The sequence below is a fragment of the Amphiprion ocellaris genome, chromosome 11 (genome assembly GCF_022539595.1).
Source record: "Amphiprion ocellaris isolate individual 3 ecotype Okinawa chromosome 11, ASM2253959v1, whole genome shotgun sequence".
Taxonomy (NCBI): domain Eukaryota; kingdom Metazoa; phylum Chordata; class Actinopteri; family Pomacentridae; genus Amphiprion; species Amphiprion ocellaris.
The window spans coordinates 35,660,329-35,678,939 of NC_072776.1; the positions used below are offsets into that span (position 1 = coordinate 35,660,329).

At 40.6% G+C, this 18,611-nt stretch overlaps 3 protein-coding genes across 3 annotated transcripts; all 3 read left to right on the forward strand.

Annotated features, from left to right (window-relative positions):
- Positions 1 to 5,132: 5,132 nt before the first annotated feature.
- LOC111586605 (gamma-crystallin M3-like) lies at positions 5,133 to 7,775 on the forward strand. The gene is made up of 3 exons (XM_023296361.3): positions 5,133 to 5,270; positions 5,354 to 5,602; positions 7,251 to 7,775. Exons 1-3 carry the CDS (start codon positions 5,262 to 5,264, stop codon positions 7,530 to 7,532), a joined length of 540 nt encoding a protein of 179 aa, XP_023152129.2. The 5' UTR covers positions 5,133 to 5,261; the 3' UTR covers positions 7,533 to 7,775.
- Positions 7,776 to 13,059: 5,284 nt separating this feature from the next.
- Positions 13,060 to 13,948, forward strand: LOC111586599 (gamma-crystallin M3-like). Its single transcript, XM_023296353.3, has 3 exons — positions 13,060 to 13,207; positions 13,316 to 13,558; positions 13,642 to 13,948. The coding sequence occupies exons 1-3, from the start codon at positions 13,193 to 13,195 to the stop codon at positions 13,918 to 13,920; spliced, it is 537 nt and encodes a 178-aa protein (XP_023152121.1). The 5' UTR covers positions 13,060 to 13,192; the 3' UTR covers positions 13,921 to 13,948.
- A 3,507-nt stretch (positions 13,949 to 17,455) lies between these two features.
- LOC111586597 (gamma-crystallin M3-like) lies at positions 17,456 to 18,363 on the forward strand. Its single transcript, XM_023296351.3, has 3 exons — positions 17,456 to 17,600; positions 17,710 to 17,952; positions 18,048 to 18,363. Exons 1-3 carry the CDS (start codon positions 17,592 to 17,594, stop codon positions 18,321 to 18,323), a joined length of 528 nt encoding a protein of 175 aa, XP_023152119.1. The 5' UTR covers positions 17,456 to 17,591; the 3' UTR covers positions 18,324 to 18,363.
- Positions 18,364 to 18,611: the final 248 nt, after the last annotated feature.

Consider the following 18,611-nt stretch of genomic DNA (forward strand, 5'->3'; position numbering starts at 1 on the left):
AACCTAACTGAATTCACAATATGATAAAATACAGCAGTTCAGAAAGACAGTTGCACTTTATACACTAGATTATAGAATGTAAAATACTAACCCTGTAAATTATATGGGCAGTTATTTGTGCCATAAGAAGCTGAATTGGAGTAAATTATATATATCAATTCGAATTTCTCCACTTGAGCAGGTGTAGATTGATAAAGATTGTAGTTAAAAGCTAAATTAAAGTCTATATAAATGATTTCAATTCATTTTCAAGTAGCACATTCTCTCCATAAAAATATCACATCACAGATCTAAGTTAAGACAATCTGTTTTCTCCATAAAACTTAACAAAGGAGTCCAAAACAGGCAAACACAGTATGGAAGGTGGCCTGAAGCCAAGAATATCTGGTCCAGCCACTCCAGTGGGCGGCCCGGAGGATGGTCGGGCAGGAAGGACTGCTCTGGTTGGCAGCAACGGGGATGGAAGTCCTCTGAGAGTCAGGCAGGGGACTGGCATTGGAGATGGGACGTCTCAGGAAGATGAGCAGCTAGCTGCCGGCAGTGCTAAAGGCGGGCCCAACTAGACCATTCAGGAGCCAGCTAGGTCGGCAGGTTCTGACTCTGGAGCAGGGGAAACTTTAACCCTGGATTTCACTTAGTTGATGCAGGAAAGGGCGTCGGCGACCCTTTCAGAGATGAGAACAGAGTCCAAGAGCTTTGTCAAGTAGGACAACAGAGAACTGGATAAAATGGAGATGGGGGTTACTGGGAGCCTCCTCTACTTTGGAGACCTCGCTGTCCTTTGGGGGTTGGTTTTAAAGCTAGGCCGGCTCCCTGAAAGGGGCCTCTTTGGTTGCATCAGAGGTAGTATCTGGGGTAGTAGGATCTGAAAGGGAATTGGATAGGTGGTGGAAGGCTCAAGGTTAGCCAACATAGGGGGTGAAACTCTATGGAGGCTGACAGGTTGGAAGCTATTCCAATCTACTCTAACTGCCTGAGGTGTTAGCCTGAAGCTGGCAGGCCCAAGGCTGTCTAATTCTGGAGCTGGCAGAGAATCCGTAGGCTGGTGGCTGGTTGGGTAAGTAAATGGCATGGGGCAAGTAGGGTGGGAATCTGGGTGCTGACTGGCCAACTGAGAAGCTGGCATGAAGACTGGGGGGTAGAGGTGTTAATGAAATCCAAGATAAAGTCAGGTAATGTGTCCCTGAGCCAGGGCCTGCGCACAGCTTCTATTTCAGCAGAGACACTATCCTGAGGTTTATAAACTGGACTCTCCTGAAACCACCTGCTCAAACCCTCTCTAAACCAGCCTGTCCATGAATATCACAAACCAGGTCGGAGGTAAGGGGGAAATCAGTCCAACACCTACCAGAAACATGTTTACGTTTGAGCCGAGACCACAAACACAGCTCTCACTTTTTGTTCTACAAGGACCAAATGGCTCGTAACAATGGCCTTGGCACCCCATCAGTACCTCCTACAGGGCTCCGTTTTTTGGAGGACATGGTTGTCCCCAAAGCAACTCTGAAAAGGTAAAGCACTGGTCCAATGTTCAAGAGCCAGGATGGAATCCTCATTCCTCCCCCTGAATCTGAGACTGGGTCCATCACTGCTTTTCCTTCCTTAGGCGTCGACTGGTTTCAGAGAACTTCCCAACCGAAAGTCCTTCCTACACCCGTTTTTGTTCCACAAATACCACAGAGGCAGCCCTTCTGTGCCATCTACTGTTTCAGGACATCTAGGGGCCTCTGTTAGCAGGCACACTTATGAGCAACCCTATTCTTGACCATGGTCTTCATTATTGCCAATCTGCACTTAGTACAGAAGTCCAATAACAGAACACCACTCTGGTTCAGATCAGGCAGAGGTTCCCTCCCAATCACCCACCTTCAGATTTCTCCATCATTGCCCACATTAGCGCTGAAAACCAACAGGAGAACTATGGTGGAACTCCTTGTAGGACACCACCTAGAGACTCCATGAAGGCCTAGTGCTCTGTTTGGTGCATAAGCACAGACAGTGATCTTCCAATCAGTGACATGCCATTGCAGAAAGGCAATCCTCTGGTTCTCCAGTGATAACCAACACAGAAGCACTCAGCAAGGGGCTGTGAGTATCCCTACACTCACCAGCCTTTCATTCTGGTCAGCTCCAGATGAGGAGATAGACCTACCCCTTTCCGAGACTTTGCTTCCAGAACATTTGCTGTGTACTGCTTCACCTCCCATACCAGCTCCTGTTCCTTTTAAGTGGTGAGTCCACTCAGTGACGGCCCCATGTGTTTTTTCATGCTGTACCTGACTGAGCCCCATGGACCATGGCTCGGCCACCAGATGCTTCCAGCACACTCCCTACCTTGGACCTTGTTTCAGAAGTGGGCCTTGGTCTACCTATTTTGGGTGAGGTAGCGCCAATCCTTGTATCTTAAATCAACCGGTTTGTTTGAATCTTTCTTTGTCTGTTCCCTCTGCTAGGACCAATTTTCCTTCGAAGATCTTGTATTTGAAATGTTCTTTTTTGCTAGGAAATAAAATAAATTCAGATTCGTGATGCATTTATGTATAATCAGACTTAGTATGTTTCTGTCTGTAAAATCTATAATTTCAGAGGCAGCTATTTACTGTAGATATTAATTAAATGTTGTGGAGTACAAAGTAAAATATTTCCCATCTAAAGCCCCAGATCACTGACATATTTGTACTTATATAGTTAATATATACTAATATCAAATATGGAAGGACTGTTCCAATCTGATCTAGAACCGACCAAAGCATTTTTTAACTGATTACTGATCTTATTTGATTATGTCCGCTGTCACACAAGTTTGTAAATGGAGAGCACAATTAATGGCAAAACACTCAGGATGCAAATTTTGAATAATTTTCTAAATCAATTGAATAATCAGTCACACAAACTGAGCAAAGTGGACATCTGTTCTCTGCTGATATTACTGTTTCAGTCAACAGACACACAACATTGTGGCCCTGTTAAGTCTGGCACTGGGATGTAGGAACGAACCTGTTGAGCTCTGGTTGGAGGTCATTAACCCCCACAGAAGTCTTTGTCATGGTGCCCGTTGCTAGCTTAACTCCCACAATGCTCTCTGCTTTAACATCAACTGTAATCTGAGTGACACCTCCTCTGGTCTCTACAGTATTAAACACTAGGAAGCTCCACCCGGTGGAACAACCAGGGACTACAGCTGATCTACATTTACTGACATCATGTTGAGAATACAGGTTTACTACAGTACATCCTACCATCTAGTACTACATTTACCCTCTAACACTACATTTACCCTCTAATACTACATTTACCCTGTAATACTATATTTACCCTCTAGTACTACATTTACCCTCTAACACTACATTTACCCTCTAACACTACATTTACCCTCTAATACTATATTTACCCTCTAATACTACATTTACCCTGTAACACCATTTACCCTCTAGTACTACATTTATCCTCTAATACTATATTTACCCTCTAGTACTACATTTACCCTCTAACACTACATTTACCCTCTAACATTACAGTTACCCTCTAATACTAAATTTACCCGCTAACACTACATTTACCCTCTAGTACTACATTTACCCTCTAGTACTACATTTACCTTCTAATAATACATTTACCCTCTAATACTACAGTTATCTTCTAATACTACAGTTACCCTCTAACACTACATTTACCCTCTAACACTACATTTACCCTCTAATACTACATTTACCCTCTAATACTACAGTTGCCCTCTAACACTACATTTACCATCTAGTACTACATTTACCCTCTAGTGCTACATTTACCATCAGACACTACATTTACCCTCTAATACTACATTTACCCTCTAATACTACATTTACCCTCTAGTACTATATTTACCCTCTAATACTACATTTACCCTGTAACACCATTTACCCTCTAGTACTACATTTATCCTCTAATACTATATTTACCCTCTAGTACTACATTTACCCTCTAACACTACAGTTACCCTCTAACATTACAGTTACCCTCTAATACTAAATTTACCCGCTAACACTACATTTACCCTCTAGTACTACATTTACCCTCTAGTACTACATTTACCTTCTAATAATACATTTACCCTCTAATACTACAGTTATCTTCTAATACTACAGTTACCCTCTAATACTACATTTACCCTCTAACACTACATTTACCCTCTAATACTACATTTACCCTCTAATACTACAGTTGCCCTCTAACACTACATTTACCATCTAGTACTACATTTACCCTCTAGTGCTACATTTACCATCAGACACTACATTTACCCTCTAATACTACATTTACCCTCTAATACTACATTTACCCTCTAGTACTACATTTACCCCCTAGTACTCCATTTACCCTCTAGTACTACATTTACCCTCTAATACTACATTTACCCTCTAATGCTACATTTACCCTCTAATACTACATTTACCCTCTAGTACTACATTTACCCCCTAGTACTCCATTTACCCTCTAGTACTATATTTACCCTCTAACCCTACATTTACCCTCTAATACTATATTTACCCTCTAACACTACATTTACCCTCTAATACTACATTTACCCTCTAATCTTACATTTACCATCTAACACTTATTTCCAAAAAACCCAACTTGATTGTGACATCCCTAGTTTGTGGGTGAACTTTGGGGCTCACATGCAGTCATAATTCATTTTCTCTAACTCTAGATATGATGCAGTGCAGTACCAAAATCTCATGAACTGTGACTTTTTTGATCCAATGTGTCACAACACACCAGCATGGATGAAGCATGCTGGGTTTCCTGGCCTACATGTTCCATCCTCCAGATTGGTACAGATCAACATTTTTAACTTTGTTTCAGTGGAAAATAAATTAAAAATCACCATTCTTGCTAAACTCCAGAGTCACTAACAATATTTGACCATAAGAATCCCTATGAGATATTTTTTGCGTACAGTTTAGCTTAGTTTTGTGGATCCTATGAAGGAGTGATGTGTACCATGAGAGTATAGCAGAGCGTCTGTCAGACAAAGAGCTGCTGTCCACCACCTGTCCCCCATAGGACAGCTGCTGTTGGCACTGCACCAGATGCATACAGTCTGGAATAATAACCATTTACTGAGAGATTTAACAAACATTATAGCCCTGTATGCTACGCTGCTGAGTAAGATGTTTGAAACAATGGCTCCATAGATCATTTAGGCATCATGATGGGTATAAAAGTCAGAGCGGGTCTGACCGGGCAAAGCAGCACCAGGGAAAGGATCGAACAGCACAATGGGCAGAGTAAGAGAGCAGTGTTTTGTTGTTGGAATTCCAGCTAATAAATAACCATTCAGGCTGTAATTTAAGCTTTTTTTTACTTGCAGATCATCTTCTATGAGGACAGGAACTTCCAGGGTCGCTCCTATGAGACCAGCAGCGACTGCCCCGAGCTCACCTCCTACCTGAGCAGGTGTAACTCCTGCAGGGTGGAGAGCGGCTGCTTCATGGTCTACGAGAGGCCCAACTTCATGGGCCACCAGATGCTGGTGAGGAGGGGAGAGTACCCCGACAACCAGAGGCTCATGGGGATGAGCATGAGTGACTGCATCAGGTCCTGTCGCATGATTCCCATGGTAGGAACCTCCACCACCACCCACCGTCAGCTGCTGTTCACGTAAAGTTAAAGATAGAAATAGAAACTAGGGTAAATCTGTGTTACGGTAACATTACTGGGGATAATATATACTACTGTTCACAAGTTTCACATTTTTCTAAGTGACCCTAAACTTTTGAACAGCAGTATAGATGAATTAAAGTTGCTCTATATTAAAAGTTGCTCTATATTAGTTAAAGTTGCTCTTTATTAGCTAAAGTTGCTCTATATCAGTTAAAGTTGCTCTATATTAGTTAAAGTTGCTCTTTATTAGCTAAAGTTGCTCTATATTAGCTAAAGTTGCTCTATATTAGTTAAAGTTGCTCTTTATTAGCTAAAGTTGCTCTTTATTAGCTAAAGTTGCTCTATATTAGCTAAAGTTGCTCTATATTAGCTAAAGTTGCTCTATGCTAGTTAAAGTTGACCTACACTACCGTTCTAAAGTTTGGGGTCATCGAGACAATTCGATGTTTTCCAGTAAAACTCCCACTTTTATTCATGTGCTAACATAACTGCACAAGGGTTTTCTAATCATCAATGAGCCTTTCAACACCATCAGCTAACACAATGTAGCATTAGAACACAGGAGTGATGGTTGCGGGAAATGTTCCTCTGTACCTCTATGGAGATATTCCATTAAAAATCAGCTGTTTCCAGCTACAATAGTCATTTACCACATTAACAATGTCTACACTGGATTTATCATTCATTTAATGTTATCTTCATTGAAAAAAATGGCTTTTCTTTCAAAAATAAGGACATTTCTAAGAGAACCCAAACCTTTGAATGGTAGTGTTGATGAGTTAAAGTTGCTCTATATTATTTAAAGTTGCTCTAAAATGAATTAAGGTTGCTCTATAATGAGTTAAAGTTGCTGTAAATGAGTGAAAATTGCTCTAAAATGAGTTGAAGCTGCTCTATATTAGTTGAAATTGTTCTATGCTAGCTAAAGTTGATATTATTACTTAAAGTAGCTCTATAATGAAGCTGCTCTATATTAGTTAAAGTTGCTCTGTATTAGTTAAAGTTGCTCTACAGTGTTGAGTTGACAAAATATGGATCATTGCAACAACAAAATCTACTTTCTGAATTAGTTAAGGTTATGATTAGTAAGGTATTGTGGCTGTAAGGATTTCAAGTCCTGTTCCCTGTCTTAACTGGATGATTTCAGATGGTTAAGGCTGGTAATTGAAATAACTTTGAACGTAGAGGTAAAGTTTTTTCTCATGACTCAGTCTAGTTTGTTGGTTGGACATAACTTCACTTTAAGTTTTCATTACTCAAAAAGACAAACTGTTCTGTTTTTGTTTTTGGAGTGTGTCTGGATTTTTATCCAAGTGGTTGCCATCTATCAAACATTAAAAATATCACGTTGACTCCATTGTTATCTACAAACTTAAAAGGAAAACTCCAACACAACATCGTAGAAATAGTTTACTACATCAGAAGCTACTTTTGTAAAAGCGTGGAGAACACTAGCTCGTGGTTTGCTGTATCCGGACACCATAAACTGACCATGAGAGTACCATTTAACCAACACTGCAAATTAAGGAAATGTACCAAAAATCAACATCGACAGGACAAAAGAAGCTTTTTAATCATAAAATGATGGTCTTTTCATTTCACAGCACAGAGGTCCATTCAGGATGAGGATCTACGAGAGGGAGAACTTCAGCGGTCAGATGTCTGAGCTGATGGACGACTGCGACAACATCCAGGAACGTTACCGAATGTCCGACTGCCAGTCTGCTCAGGTGATGGACGGCCACTGGCTGATGTACGAGCAGCCCCACTTCAGAGGCAGGATGATGTACCTGAGGCCTGGAGAGTACAGGAGCATGAGGGACATGGGGATGGGCCCCATGGACATGAGGATCGGATCCATCAGACGCATCATGGAGTCCTGTTAGGCAGACCTGAAGATGTTACCAATACATTTTAATAAATTGTCCAAATCTCTACAAAGAATTCATCATTTGGGTTTAGTTTCCAGGAGTGACATTTTGGCTGCACAATTAGATAACTGTACAAATGATCAGCTGGATCCAACTGGATCTGCTGTTTTAACCGCTGTACTCCACAGACTCCTTCTTCCACCGATGAAATGTGTTGTTATTTGATGCTCGTAACATTAAAAAGTGAATTTCAACTGATTTTCCAGACGTTTCTTCAATTTACTGCTCTACCTGAATCAAGAGGTGTTGGTGTTGTATCCATCCATCCACCTATCCATCCATCCATCCATCCATCCATCCATCCATCCATCTGTTCATCCATCCATCCATCCATCATCCATCCATCCATCTATCCATCCATCCATCCATCCATCCATCCATCCATCCTTCTGTTCATCCATCCATCCATCCATCATCCATCCATCCATCCATCCATCCATCATTCATCCATCCATCCATCTGTTCATCCATCCATCCATCCATCATCCATCCATCCATCCATCTGTTCATCCATCCATCAATCCAATCCATCATCCATCCATCTGTTCATCCATCCATCCATCCATCATCCATGCATGCATCTATTCGTCCATCCATCTATTCGTCCATCCATCCATCCATCCATCCATCCATCCATCCATCCATCCTTCTGTTCATCCATCCATCCATCATCCATCCATCCATCCATCCATCCATCCATCCATCCATCCATCATTCATCCATCCATCCATCTGTTCATCCATCCATCCATCCATCATCCATCCATCCATCCATCTGTTCATCCATCCATCAATCCAATCCATCATCCATCCATCTGTTCATCCATCCATCCATCCATCATCCATGCATGCATCTATTCGTCCATCATCCAACTATCCATCCATCTATACATCCATCCATCTATTCATCATCCATTAATCCATCCATCCATCTATTCATCCATCCACCCATCCATCATCCATCCATTATCCATCAATCTATCCATCCATCCATCTGTTCACCCATCCATCTATTCATCCATCCATCATCCATCATCTATTCATCCATCCATTATCCATCCATCCATCTATTCATCCATCCATCCATTATCATCAATCCATCCATCCATCCATCTATTCATCCATCCATCCATTATCCATCAATCCATCCATCCATTATTGATCAATCATCCATCTATCCATCTATCCATCATCCATCATCCATCCATCTATTCACCCATCCATCCATCCGTCCATCTGTTCATCCATCCATCATCCATCCATCCATCCATCCATCCATCCATCCATCCATCCATCCATCCATCCATCATCCATCCATCCATCCATCTGTTCATCCATCCATCAATCCATCATCTGTTCATCCATCCATCCATCTGTTCATCCATCCATCCATCCATCCATCCATCTGTTCATCCATCCATCCATCCATCCATCCATCCATCATCCATGCATGCATCTATTCATCCATCATCCAACTATCCATCCATCTATACATCCATCCATCTATTCATCATCCATTAATCCATCCATCCATCCATCTATTCATCCATCCACCCATCCATCATCCATCCATTATCCATCAATCCATCCATCCATCCATCCATCTGTTCACCCATCCATCTATTCATCCATCCATCATCAATCATCTATTCATCCATCCGTTATCCATCAATCCATCTATTCATCCATCCATCCATTATCCATCCATCCATTATCCATCAATCATCCATCTATCCATCTATCCATCATCTATCATCCATCTATTCACCCATCCACCCATCCACCCATCCATCATCCATCCATTATCCATCAATCCATCCATCCATCGATCTGTTCATCCATCCATCTATTCATCCATCCATTATCCATCCATCTATTCATCCATCCATCCATCCATTATCCATCAATCCATCCATCCATCCATCCATTATCCATCAATCCATCCATCCATCCATCCATCCATCCATTATCCATCCATCTATCCATCCATCCATCCATCCATCCATCCATCATCTATACACCATTTTAATCCTCATTAGGGTCATGGGGGGTGGAGTCTATCCCAGCTGACTGAGGGTGAAGGTTCACCTGGACAGGTAACAGTCTATTACAGGGCTACACATAGAGACAAACACTCACACTTACAGACAATTTAGAATCACCAATTAACCTCAGCATGTTTTTGGACTGTGGGAAGAAGCTGAAGAAGCTGGAGAACCTGAAGAACATGGAGACTCCATGTAGAAAGACCCCAGGAAGGCCGGGACACGAACTAGGGATCTAACCGGGGATAGCTGCAAGGCGACAGTGCTTACCACCAAGCCACTGTTCAGCCCCCTATTAACTATTTTACCTAATATTCGGTTAAAACATTTATTTTCCTCCACAAAAGCAAATTCTCCATTTCACTGACATTCAGTTTTTTGTGACAGACTGTATGTGACAGAATGCAGCACAGTAAGAAATGCAAACAAAGGTTTACATTTTAAAGTACAAAACTGTAGCGTTATACTGCCAACATGTAAAAACTTCATTAAAAACAGAGAATACTATTTGTCAGTAGTGCAACCTCAAAAGAAAGCCAAACTCTAGTCAAGCCTTTAACAAAGTGAAAATGTTCAGTTTGTATGTTAAACTACAACACGGACATGCCAGATATTTATCAGCACAGACCAGCAACATTTCTCTGCACGTTTTCATTAACTTTAGTAGAAGCTTCAAATTCTGTGCAAATATCACTGAATTCACAGAATAGCTGTCTTTAACTTTTATAAAACCAGGGTTTTAGCTGCAGCTTGGTGCTGACCGCTGGTTATCATGTAGTCCGAATGAGTTTCAGTCATTATTTCACAGTCCACAACAGAAACAAAAATACATAAACAAGTTTGAGGTCACCGAGGCAATGAATAAAGTTGCTCTATATTAGTTAAAGTTGCTCTACAATAGCTAAAGTTGCTCTATAATAGTTAAAGTTGACCTACACTACCATTCTAAAGTTTGGGGTCACCCAGACAATTCCATGTCTTCCAGATAAACTCCCACTTTTATCCATGTGCTAACATAACTGCACAAAGGTTTTCTAATCATCAATGAGTCTTTCAACACCATTAGCTAACACAATGTAGCATAAGAACACAGGAGTGATGGTTGCTGGAAATGTTCCTCTGTACCCTTATGGAGATATTCCATTAAAAATCAGTCGTTTCTAGCTACAATAGTCATTTACCACATTAACAATGTCTACACTGGATTTATCATTCATTTAATGGTATCTGCATTGAAAAAACAGCTCTTCTTTTTAAAATATGGAAATTTCTAAGTGACCCCAAAGTTTTAAACAGTAATGTAAATATGAGATGTTAATTGGGAATATTTCTTTAATAATGCAGTACATGTGAGCACTGAGAGCAGAAGAAAATCTAACAGATGCCATGATGACTGATGTAGCAATAATGTAGTGATAAGTATTTGATTTTATTCCAGATATCTGTAACATCAAACCACAGTTAAAGACATCTGAAATTCTGGTTGTACTTTTCACAAGGAGCTGTAGATATCTCAAATGTCCTCATGACTAGTCTGATTCCCATTGGATGTTGGCCCAGCAGAGCGTCTGAACCATTAGCTGAGGTAATAGCGGCTGCTGTTGTTTAAAAAATCCAGTCAAATCCAAAGAGCTCATCAGTTAGAGACTTGTGGTCAAAATCAAATGGAACTTTGACCTCAGGCGGCTCTGACATGGTGGCAAAACGGAAACCATACATGGCTTCCGGACTGTAGTGTGTTTGAAAAGTGAGCTGCTTCCTACTGCTATTGTCGTAGCTTCTCACATCATCTGCAATATTGTTTTATCAAGTGAACATTTTAATTTAAAATATCTGTAATTCCGTCTGTGCTTGTCATAATTCCGTTCTAAGGTTCTATGTCATTCTGATCAGTTCAAACTTAACCCTCATGCCATCCTGCGGGTCAAAATTGACCCGTTTTAAAGTTTGGAAATGTGGAGAAAAAAAAAATATTTTCACAGTGAAACTTCTGATGTCCACATTTTCAGCATTTTTGGGAAATTTTTGAACATTTTTTGGTGGAAAAAAGAAATGTTAAAAATGTTCTTAAAGAAAATTTTAGAACTTTTATTAATACATATATGGAATCACTTTAGATATTTTTAGGATTTTTTAGGGGAAGATTTTTACTCATTTTTTGAAAATATTTACAAGAATTTTCTTGCCAAATTTGGGGGATTTTAAAAAAAAAATAAAACTTTTAAGGGAAACTTTTAAGGAATTATTGGAATTTTCTTCCTGAAGGTTTTGCAAATTTACAGACAACAGGAGGGTTAATCTAAGAATCTAAAATGGACAATGAAGATATGTCAACTAGAGAGGTGCTGAAGATATCTTGAAAGAGAAATATGACTGAAACTAGAACTACAAGTCATCTCAATTTAGCTGCAGACAACAGCAGCTGTAATGGGAGATGTGTGAACGATAAACATGACTTCATTTGTCCTAGAAGAATGAGAATATCCAAAATGTTCCGTTAGACCTGGAGAGACTGCATTCGGTCTACAACAGTTATTCAGTCCAGCTAGACAATGCTAAAATAGCGTGATACAAGTACCGCAGCTTAATTTATTTTCATTGAAATCTCTGCTAATGTCTACAGAAATGCCATCAATTACCACAAACCAGTGAAAGAGATTTTAATTCAGAAAACAGACCCATAACCTAAGGTGGTGATTATGACAACAGGTCATGGTTAACGAAGGAAAAGAGGTAATGACCACATACTAAAACCCACATTTCATAACTAAAGTTTATAAAAGTAAAACAATAATTCAAAACTAAACAGTAAAAATAACTTCTCTTCCATGTGTCCGGCTCAGTTTGGGTTTCCAACTGGTAAATTATCAAACTGTATTAGCAAAAAGCACTAAACATTTAGTTTTTTATTTCAACAAGTGCCCCAAATCTCTTGGATTTTGGCTGTTAAAGGTTCATGTAATTGTTAATGACTGACAGCAAACTCAAAGAAGAATGGACTGAATGACCACATCGTTCTGTCTCTTATCATACATCAAGTTTGAGTTGTCTCTATGCTATTAGGCAACAAAATACAGGTTTAAACTCCATGAAACTGCTGGAGATCATACAGACCTCCATGCATTCATTATTACCCTCTTGGAAGTTCTTCATTTGCCTGTACTTATCCAGTTTTACCATTTTTACCTTTTTATCTTTGAGCTTTTTTACCTGATATTTCTTGCATAAATGTACTCATTCCACTTTTTTAAAAAAGTAAAGTGCATATGCCATCCACTGTGGAAGACAGAGAAGCTTCTCTTTATGTTCTGTACATCCAACAACAATGCTGCATGTATACAGTACAATGTATAGAGTACCTGCATTTCCCCCAGAGTGGTATAGTGTTAGATAATAACCCTTTAGTGTCCTGACTGCTCAGTAGGCTTCTATGGCATGTTGCTGGCTCAGGGCTTTGCACAATAGTAGCCCTACATACTTTTTCACATGGAGCAAGTATAAAAGTAACGGTTACCAGCAACAGGAATACACAGCAGCCACAGCTCAATCCTGAGGAGCAACCAGAACCACCATGACCATGGGCAGGGTAGGTCCACCACAGAAATCATCCATCTACATGTTCAATAAAACTGCAATCCAGGTTCAATTTGTCATTAAAAAAAACTTCTGAAAATGGCTCTAATGTTCCTTTCAGATCATCTTCTACGAGGACAGGAACTTCCAGGGTCGCCACTATGAGACCAGCAGCGACTGCCCTGAGCTCACCTCCTACCTGAGCAGGTGTCACTCCTGCAGGGTGGAGAGCGGCTGCTTCATGGTCTACGACCGCCCCAACTTCATGGGAAACCAGTATCTGATGAGGAGGGGCGAGTACGCCGACTACATGAGCATGATGGGCATGAGGGAGTGCATCAGGTCCTGCCGTATGATCCCCATGGTAGGTACCCCTGCTGCAGGTTGCATTTCCCTCAGATAACGCTGAATGGCTGCCTGACCATGTTTCAAATGTTTCGTCTACAGCACAGAGGCCAGTTCAGGATGAGGATCTACGAGAGGGAGAACTTCGCCGGTCAGATGACTGAGCTGATGGACGACTGCGACAACATCATGGACCGTTACCGCATGTCCGACTGCATGTCCTGCAACGTGATGGACGGCCACTGGCTGATGTACGAGCAGCCTCACTTCAGAGGCAGGATGATGTACCTGAGGCCCGGAGAGTACAGGAGCTTCAGGGAGATGGGAATGAGTGGCATGAGGTTCATGAGCATGAGGCGCATCATGGACTCCTGCATCTAAACTCCACTGAATAAAGCTTCTATTCCTACTTTGAGTATCTCTGGTTGTTTGGAGGTCTGATGGAGATGCCAGGGTTGGGAGGAGGGCATCAGGGGCAGTGAATGATCATGAGGCTCATCCCTATACATCATAGTCCTTCATGCATATACAAACTGCATCTTGGTAGAAAATAAAGATTTCAAATTGCACAATTTGCTTGAAGAGTCTTGTTTTCTCAGGACAAACTCTGCACATAGGTATTTGATGTAAATATGTTTGTCTTCTTGTGGGTTTACAAATTTAATTGTCTGCATGTATAGCCCCTTCCAGGTGTTGTAGGTAAACCAGTAACTACAAAACTAAAGAAACTACAAAAACTAAAAAACAAAAATAACTAGTAAACTAACGAAAAATTTCAAGTGTTTTCTTTGGTTAATCAATTTATTGGTAAGGTTTAAATGTATAGGAGAGGGATGAGCGAAAAGTTTCTAACCGATTCCTGCAAAATGTGTAATTTAAAAAATACATTTATTCACAGTGTTTTGTTGTGAGACCTTCATCAGACAAATGATTCGCTACAAAGAGAAGCCATCTAAAATAGACAGGTAACTAACTCTGCACCAAATCACATTATCAACAGACAGCCTTTAACAAAGAGTCAGTGACACAGATTAGTTATTGAAGCTTCACTCCAAACTTCACTGCAACTCCCCCTGATTTAATGCAACAGAAATAAAGCTGCAACTACTTCAATTTTCTCCTCAAGTGCTGTCTTTTAGCAATTTACTGCTAAACATGAGCCACAACGACCATGAACACTCAGAGGCTGAGGAGAAAGAAGAAAACTCCTTTTTGAGGAATGTTCTGTGGTCAGATGGAACAAAATCTGAGCTATAGAAGGTGAGGCCTTCAACCCCAAGAGCACCAAACCTGAGATCAAGCATGGTGGTGGCAGTATCATGCTCTGTGAAACTGGAGCTTTCCACAAAGTAAATGGAATAATGAAGAAGGAGGATCACCTCCACATTCTTCAGGAAAACCTAAAACCATCAGCAGAAGGTTGATCTTGGACACAGTTGGATGTTTCAACCAGACAATGAGCCCAAACACACATCAGACTAGAAAACTAAAAACTAGAAGATGCTACCTTTCAAATAAAGTGCATCCATTTTGGCCTCCTAGCACTACTATTATAATCTTTTCTTTTTGGGTAAAAACTTATGAAAGTTCCATAAAAATGGAGACAGAGGGAGGACGATGCATACTTTACTGAGGGAATTGATCTTTTTATGGAACTATTCTGCTACCACAAAATTATTACAAAACATTACCAAGAGTATAGAAGAGAAAAGGTATTTATATAGTATAACAGAAATGAATGTCACTACAAAAACAGTTCTAAAGGCTGTCATAGCTGGGGGATAATAAGGGGGATAAGCTCTCACTATCTATTAAATGCCCCCAATACATGCATCTCCAAACAGCGTCTGACTACAAAATCCAGTTCCTGGCCTGCTCATGGTGGAATGGCTTCTACTAACAGCAGACGGGGGAAGAGTGAGTTGCTGGCACCTTAAAACCAGTTGCTTTAGGTAGATGGGACTCATCAGCCTTGGTAGGCAGCTCATCTGGGAGAAGGAAAACTCTGATCTTAAACCTCCGCAGCCTTATCCAGTCAGGAAAAGGCTTCAGGAGTAAACCTTCAGGGAAAATTGGAATAACTGAGGCAGATCGTTGTGGCACTGGTGCCAAACTGTAATAATAATACTAATAATAATATATTTTATTTATAGGCGCCTTTCAAAACATCCAAGTACACCATACAAAGTAAACAGAGTTAAAACATATTCACATTAACAATATAAATCTTAAAGATGCAAAAAGTTTAAAAGAAGGAAATTTAGCAATTGGCGGAATTTTGGTGGAAAGGTAGAGCTGGGTGTCGTCCACATAGCAATGAAACTATATTTACAGAAAATATGGCCAACGGGGAGGAGATAAATGAGGAAGAGGACCGAGAACAAAGCCTTGGGGAACACCAGAGGAGAGGAGATATGGCTAGGATGTAAAAGTTTTTAACTGAATGAACTGAGAATGGCCAGAGAGATATGATGAGAACCAGTCCAGAGGTGTGCATACTAAACCAATGGATGCCAGGCTATGGAGGAGGATGGAGTGGGAGATGGTGTCAAAAGCTGCACTCAGGTCGAGGAGTATGAGTATGGATAAGAGTCTGGAGTCTGCTGCCATCAGGAGGTCATTGGTTATTTTGAGTAGGGCTGTTTCTGTACTGTGATGGAGATGGAAACCAGACTGGAACTGTTCATAGAGGTTGTTTTTGGAGACGTGAGAGTGGATTTGAGATGCACATTAGAGCAGGGTTCTGCTGGAGGTTTTTTTCCCTGTTAAAAGGCTGTTTTCCTTGCCACTGTCTCCTTAGGGCTGCTCTGGGGGTTCAGGCATATGGGTTCTGGAAAGCATCTCGAGACAATTTGACTGTAATTGGCGCTATATAAATAAAATTGAATTGAATTAAATTGAACCGTTTTCTCTGGATTTTTGAGAGGAACGGCAAGTTGGAAATGGGATGAAGGTTATTGAAGTTGTTATGTAATAGCCTTGCTGTTCCTTTAGAACCATAAGTGATGTGGAGGGGGGATCTGCTACATGAGCAACAGCCTGTCTTCCATATAACACTGCCCAGGCATACATCTGACCACTACTTCAGAACAAACATGTACTCTATGGTCAGCTGTGACTGATGGAGGCCTACTACTACTACTACAAAAATGCATTTTAAAAATACTTTGATGTACATTTTTCTTTCCTCTTTCTGCTAAAAGTTTCCACCTAATCCACATTAGAGACTTTACAGGGATGTAAAATGACCTCACATGCAGAGTAGAGTGTAAAGCAAATATTTCAGTTATTGGCCCCAAATGGCACAAAGTGCAGTCCAACAGGATGACGCAGGTGCTACAGAAATTCTGAAAACTCCATATCATTATTAGCAATTCCATCCTGAGAGATCAAAAGCGCAAGTTGACTTCAAGACTTTCAACATATTTGGTATCTCAAATATCTATTTTTTTTTTTGGTTAAAAGTTACATTTGTGGAGTGACTTATTTAACCTAGAATTTTTTTTTCCAACACTCACACTAACTTATTAGTTGATCTTATCAGCCATCAGATGACAATAAAAATAGTTTCATCATCTAAACAAAATCTATTGTTTACAAAAAAAAATCTTGATTCACTGAATATTTAGCTTTGCTAAATATTAGCTCAGTTTCTCTTAGTTGTCCATGGCAATTCAAAATGAGATTAAGCTATAACTGAAGTAATTGTGGCTTTTGACTGGCCTGAATCAATAGCTGCATTGTGCAGCTTCCAGCAACAGTTTTACACTATACATGACACACTCATCTGTAAGCAAATGAATCACTTTTTTTGGAAAGAAATACACTCTTGTGAAAGGAACATTGTGTTTAGAGGTTGTGAACTTGTTGATATATGGGTAAGCAACTCAAAACTCTATAGGCTTCTATAGTAGGTTGCTGCGTCAGGCCTTTAAACAATGGAGGGGCAAACAGTCTTTGTGTCCTGCCAGGTATAAATATAACTTGTGCAGACAGGCAGTGCATCAGTTCAAACAGTTCTCTGAGAGATCTGACCAACCACCGCAGTCAACATGGGCAAGGTAGGAAAGTCTACCAGTTGCAAAAACAATGTTAGTTTCCTAGCAAATGTGTAATCTGGGAGTGTGATAGAAGCTTTAGGTTAATAAAATAGTTTGCTACTTTTTTCAGATCATCTTCTACGAGGAGAAGAACTTCCAGGGTCGCTCCTATGAGTGCATGAGCGACTGCCCTGACATGTCCTCCTACCTGAGCAGGTGTCACTCCTGCAGGGTGGAGAGTGGCTGCTTCATGGTCTACGACCGCCCCAACTTCATGGGAAATCAGTTCTTCATGAGGAGGGGCGAGTACGCCGACTACATGAGCATGATGGGCATGACCGGTGGTATCAGGTCTTGCCGTATGATCCCCATGGTAGGTGTAGAACACATTTAAAGAATGCTCTCACTCCACAGCAATACCTTTTAATCAACATTGTGGTTTAACTAGTTGTTTTCTTTTTCAAACAGCACAGAGGCCAGTTCAGGATGAGGATTTACGAGAGGGAGAACTTCACCGGTCAGATGTCTGAGCTGATGGACGACTGCGACAACATCATGGACCGTTACCGCATGTCCGACTGCATGTCCTCCCAGGTGATGGACGGCCACTGGCTGATGTACGAGCAGCCCCACTTCAGAGGCAGGATGATGTACCTGAGGCCCGGAGAGTACAGGAGCTTCAGGGAGATGGGAATGAGCGGCATGAGGTTCATGAGCATGAGGCGCATCATGGACATGTGCTAATTGTACATACTGACGTCAATAAATGATGTAAATTTCTAAATTCAGGTGTTTTAGTGTTTTAATAATATGATTTTTCTAGAAAAGCTTTTTTTTCACTAATTATGACAACATTAGGCATAAGTTTTAAAACAGGCTCCACCAAACTATCTACATAATCATTTTGTATTAATAAGTCATGTCAAATATTTAAATATAGGTTAAATTAAAATGAAAAATACAACATGAAATGTTCTGGTAATGCATCCAAAACCAAAGGATGTCATTTTGTGTCGCTAACGTGTAGTGGCT

Coding starts and splice junctions, on each gene's coding strand:
- LOC111586605 (XM_023296361.3), top strand. Junction 5,603..7,250: donor CCTGTCGCATGATTCCCATG/GTAGGAACCTCC, acceptor TTCATTTCACAG/CACAGAGGTCCATTCAGGAT.
- LOC111586599 (XM_023296353.3), top strand. Junction 13,559..13,641: donor CCTGCCGTATGATCCCCATG/GTAGGTACCCCT, acceptor TTTCGTCTACAG/CACAGAGGCCAGTTCAGGAT.
- LOC111586597 (XM_023296351.3), top strand. Junction 17,953..18,047: donor CTTGCCGTATGATCCCCATG/GTAGGTGTAGAA, acceptor TTTTTCAAACAG/CACAGAGGCCAGTTCAGGAT.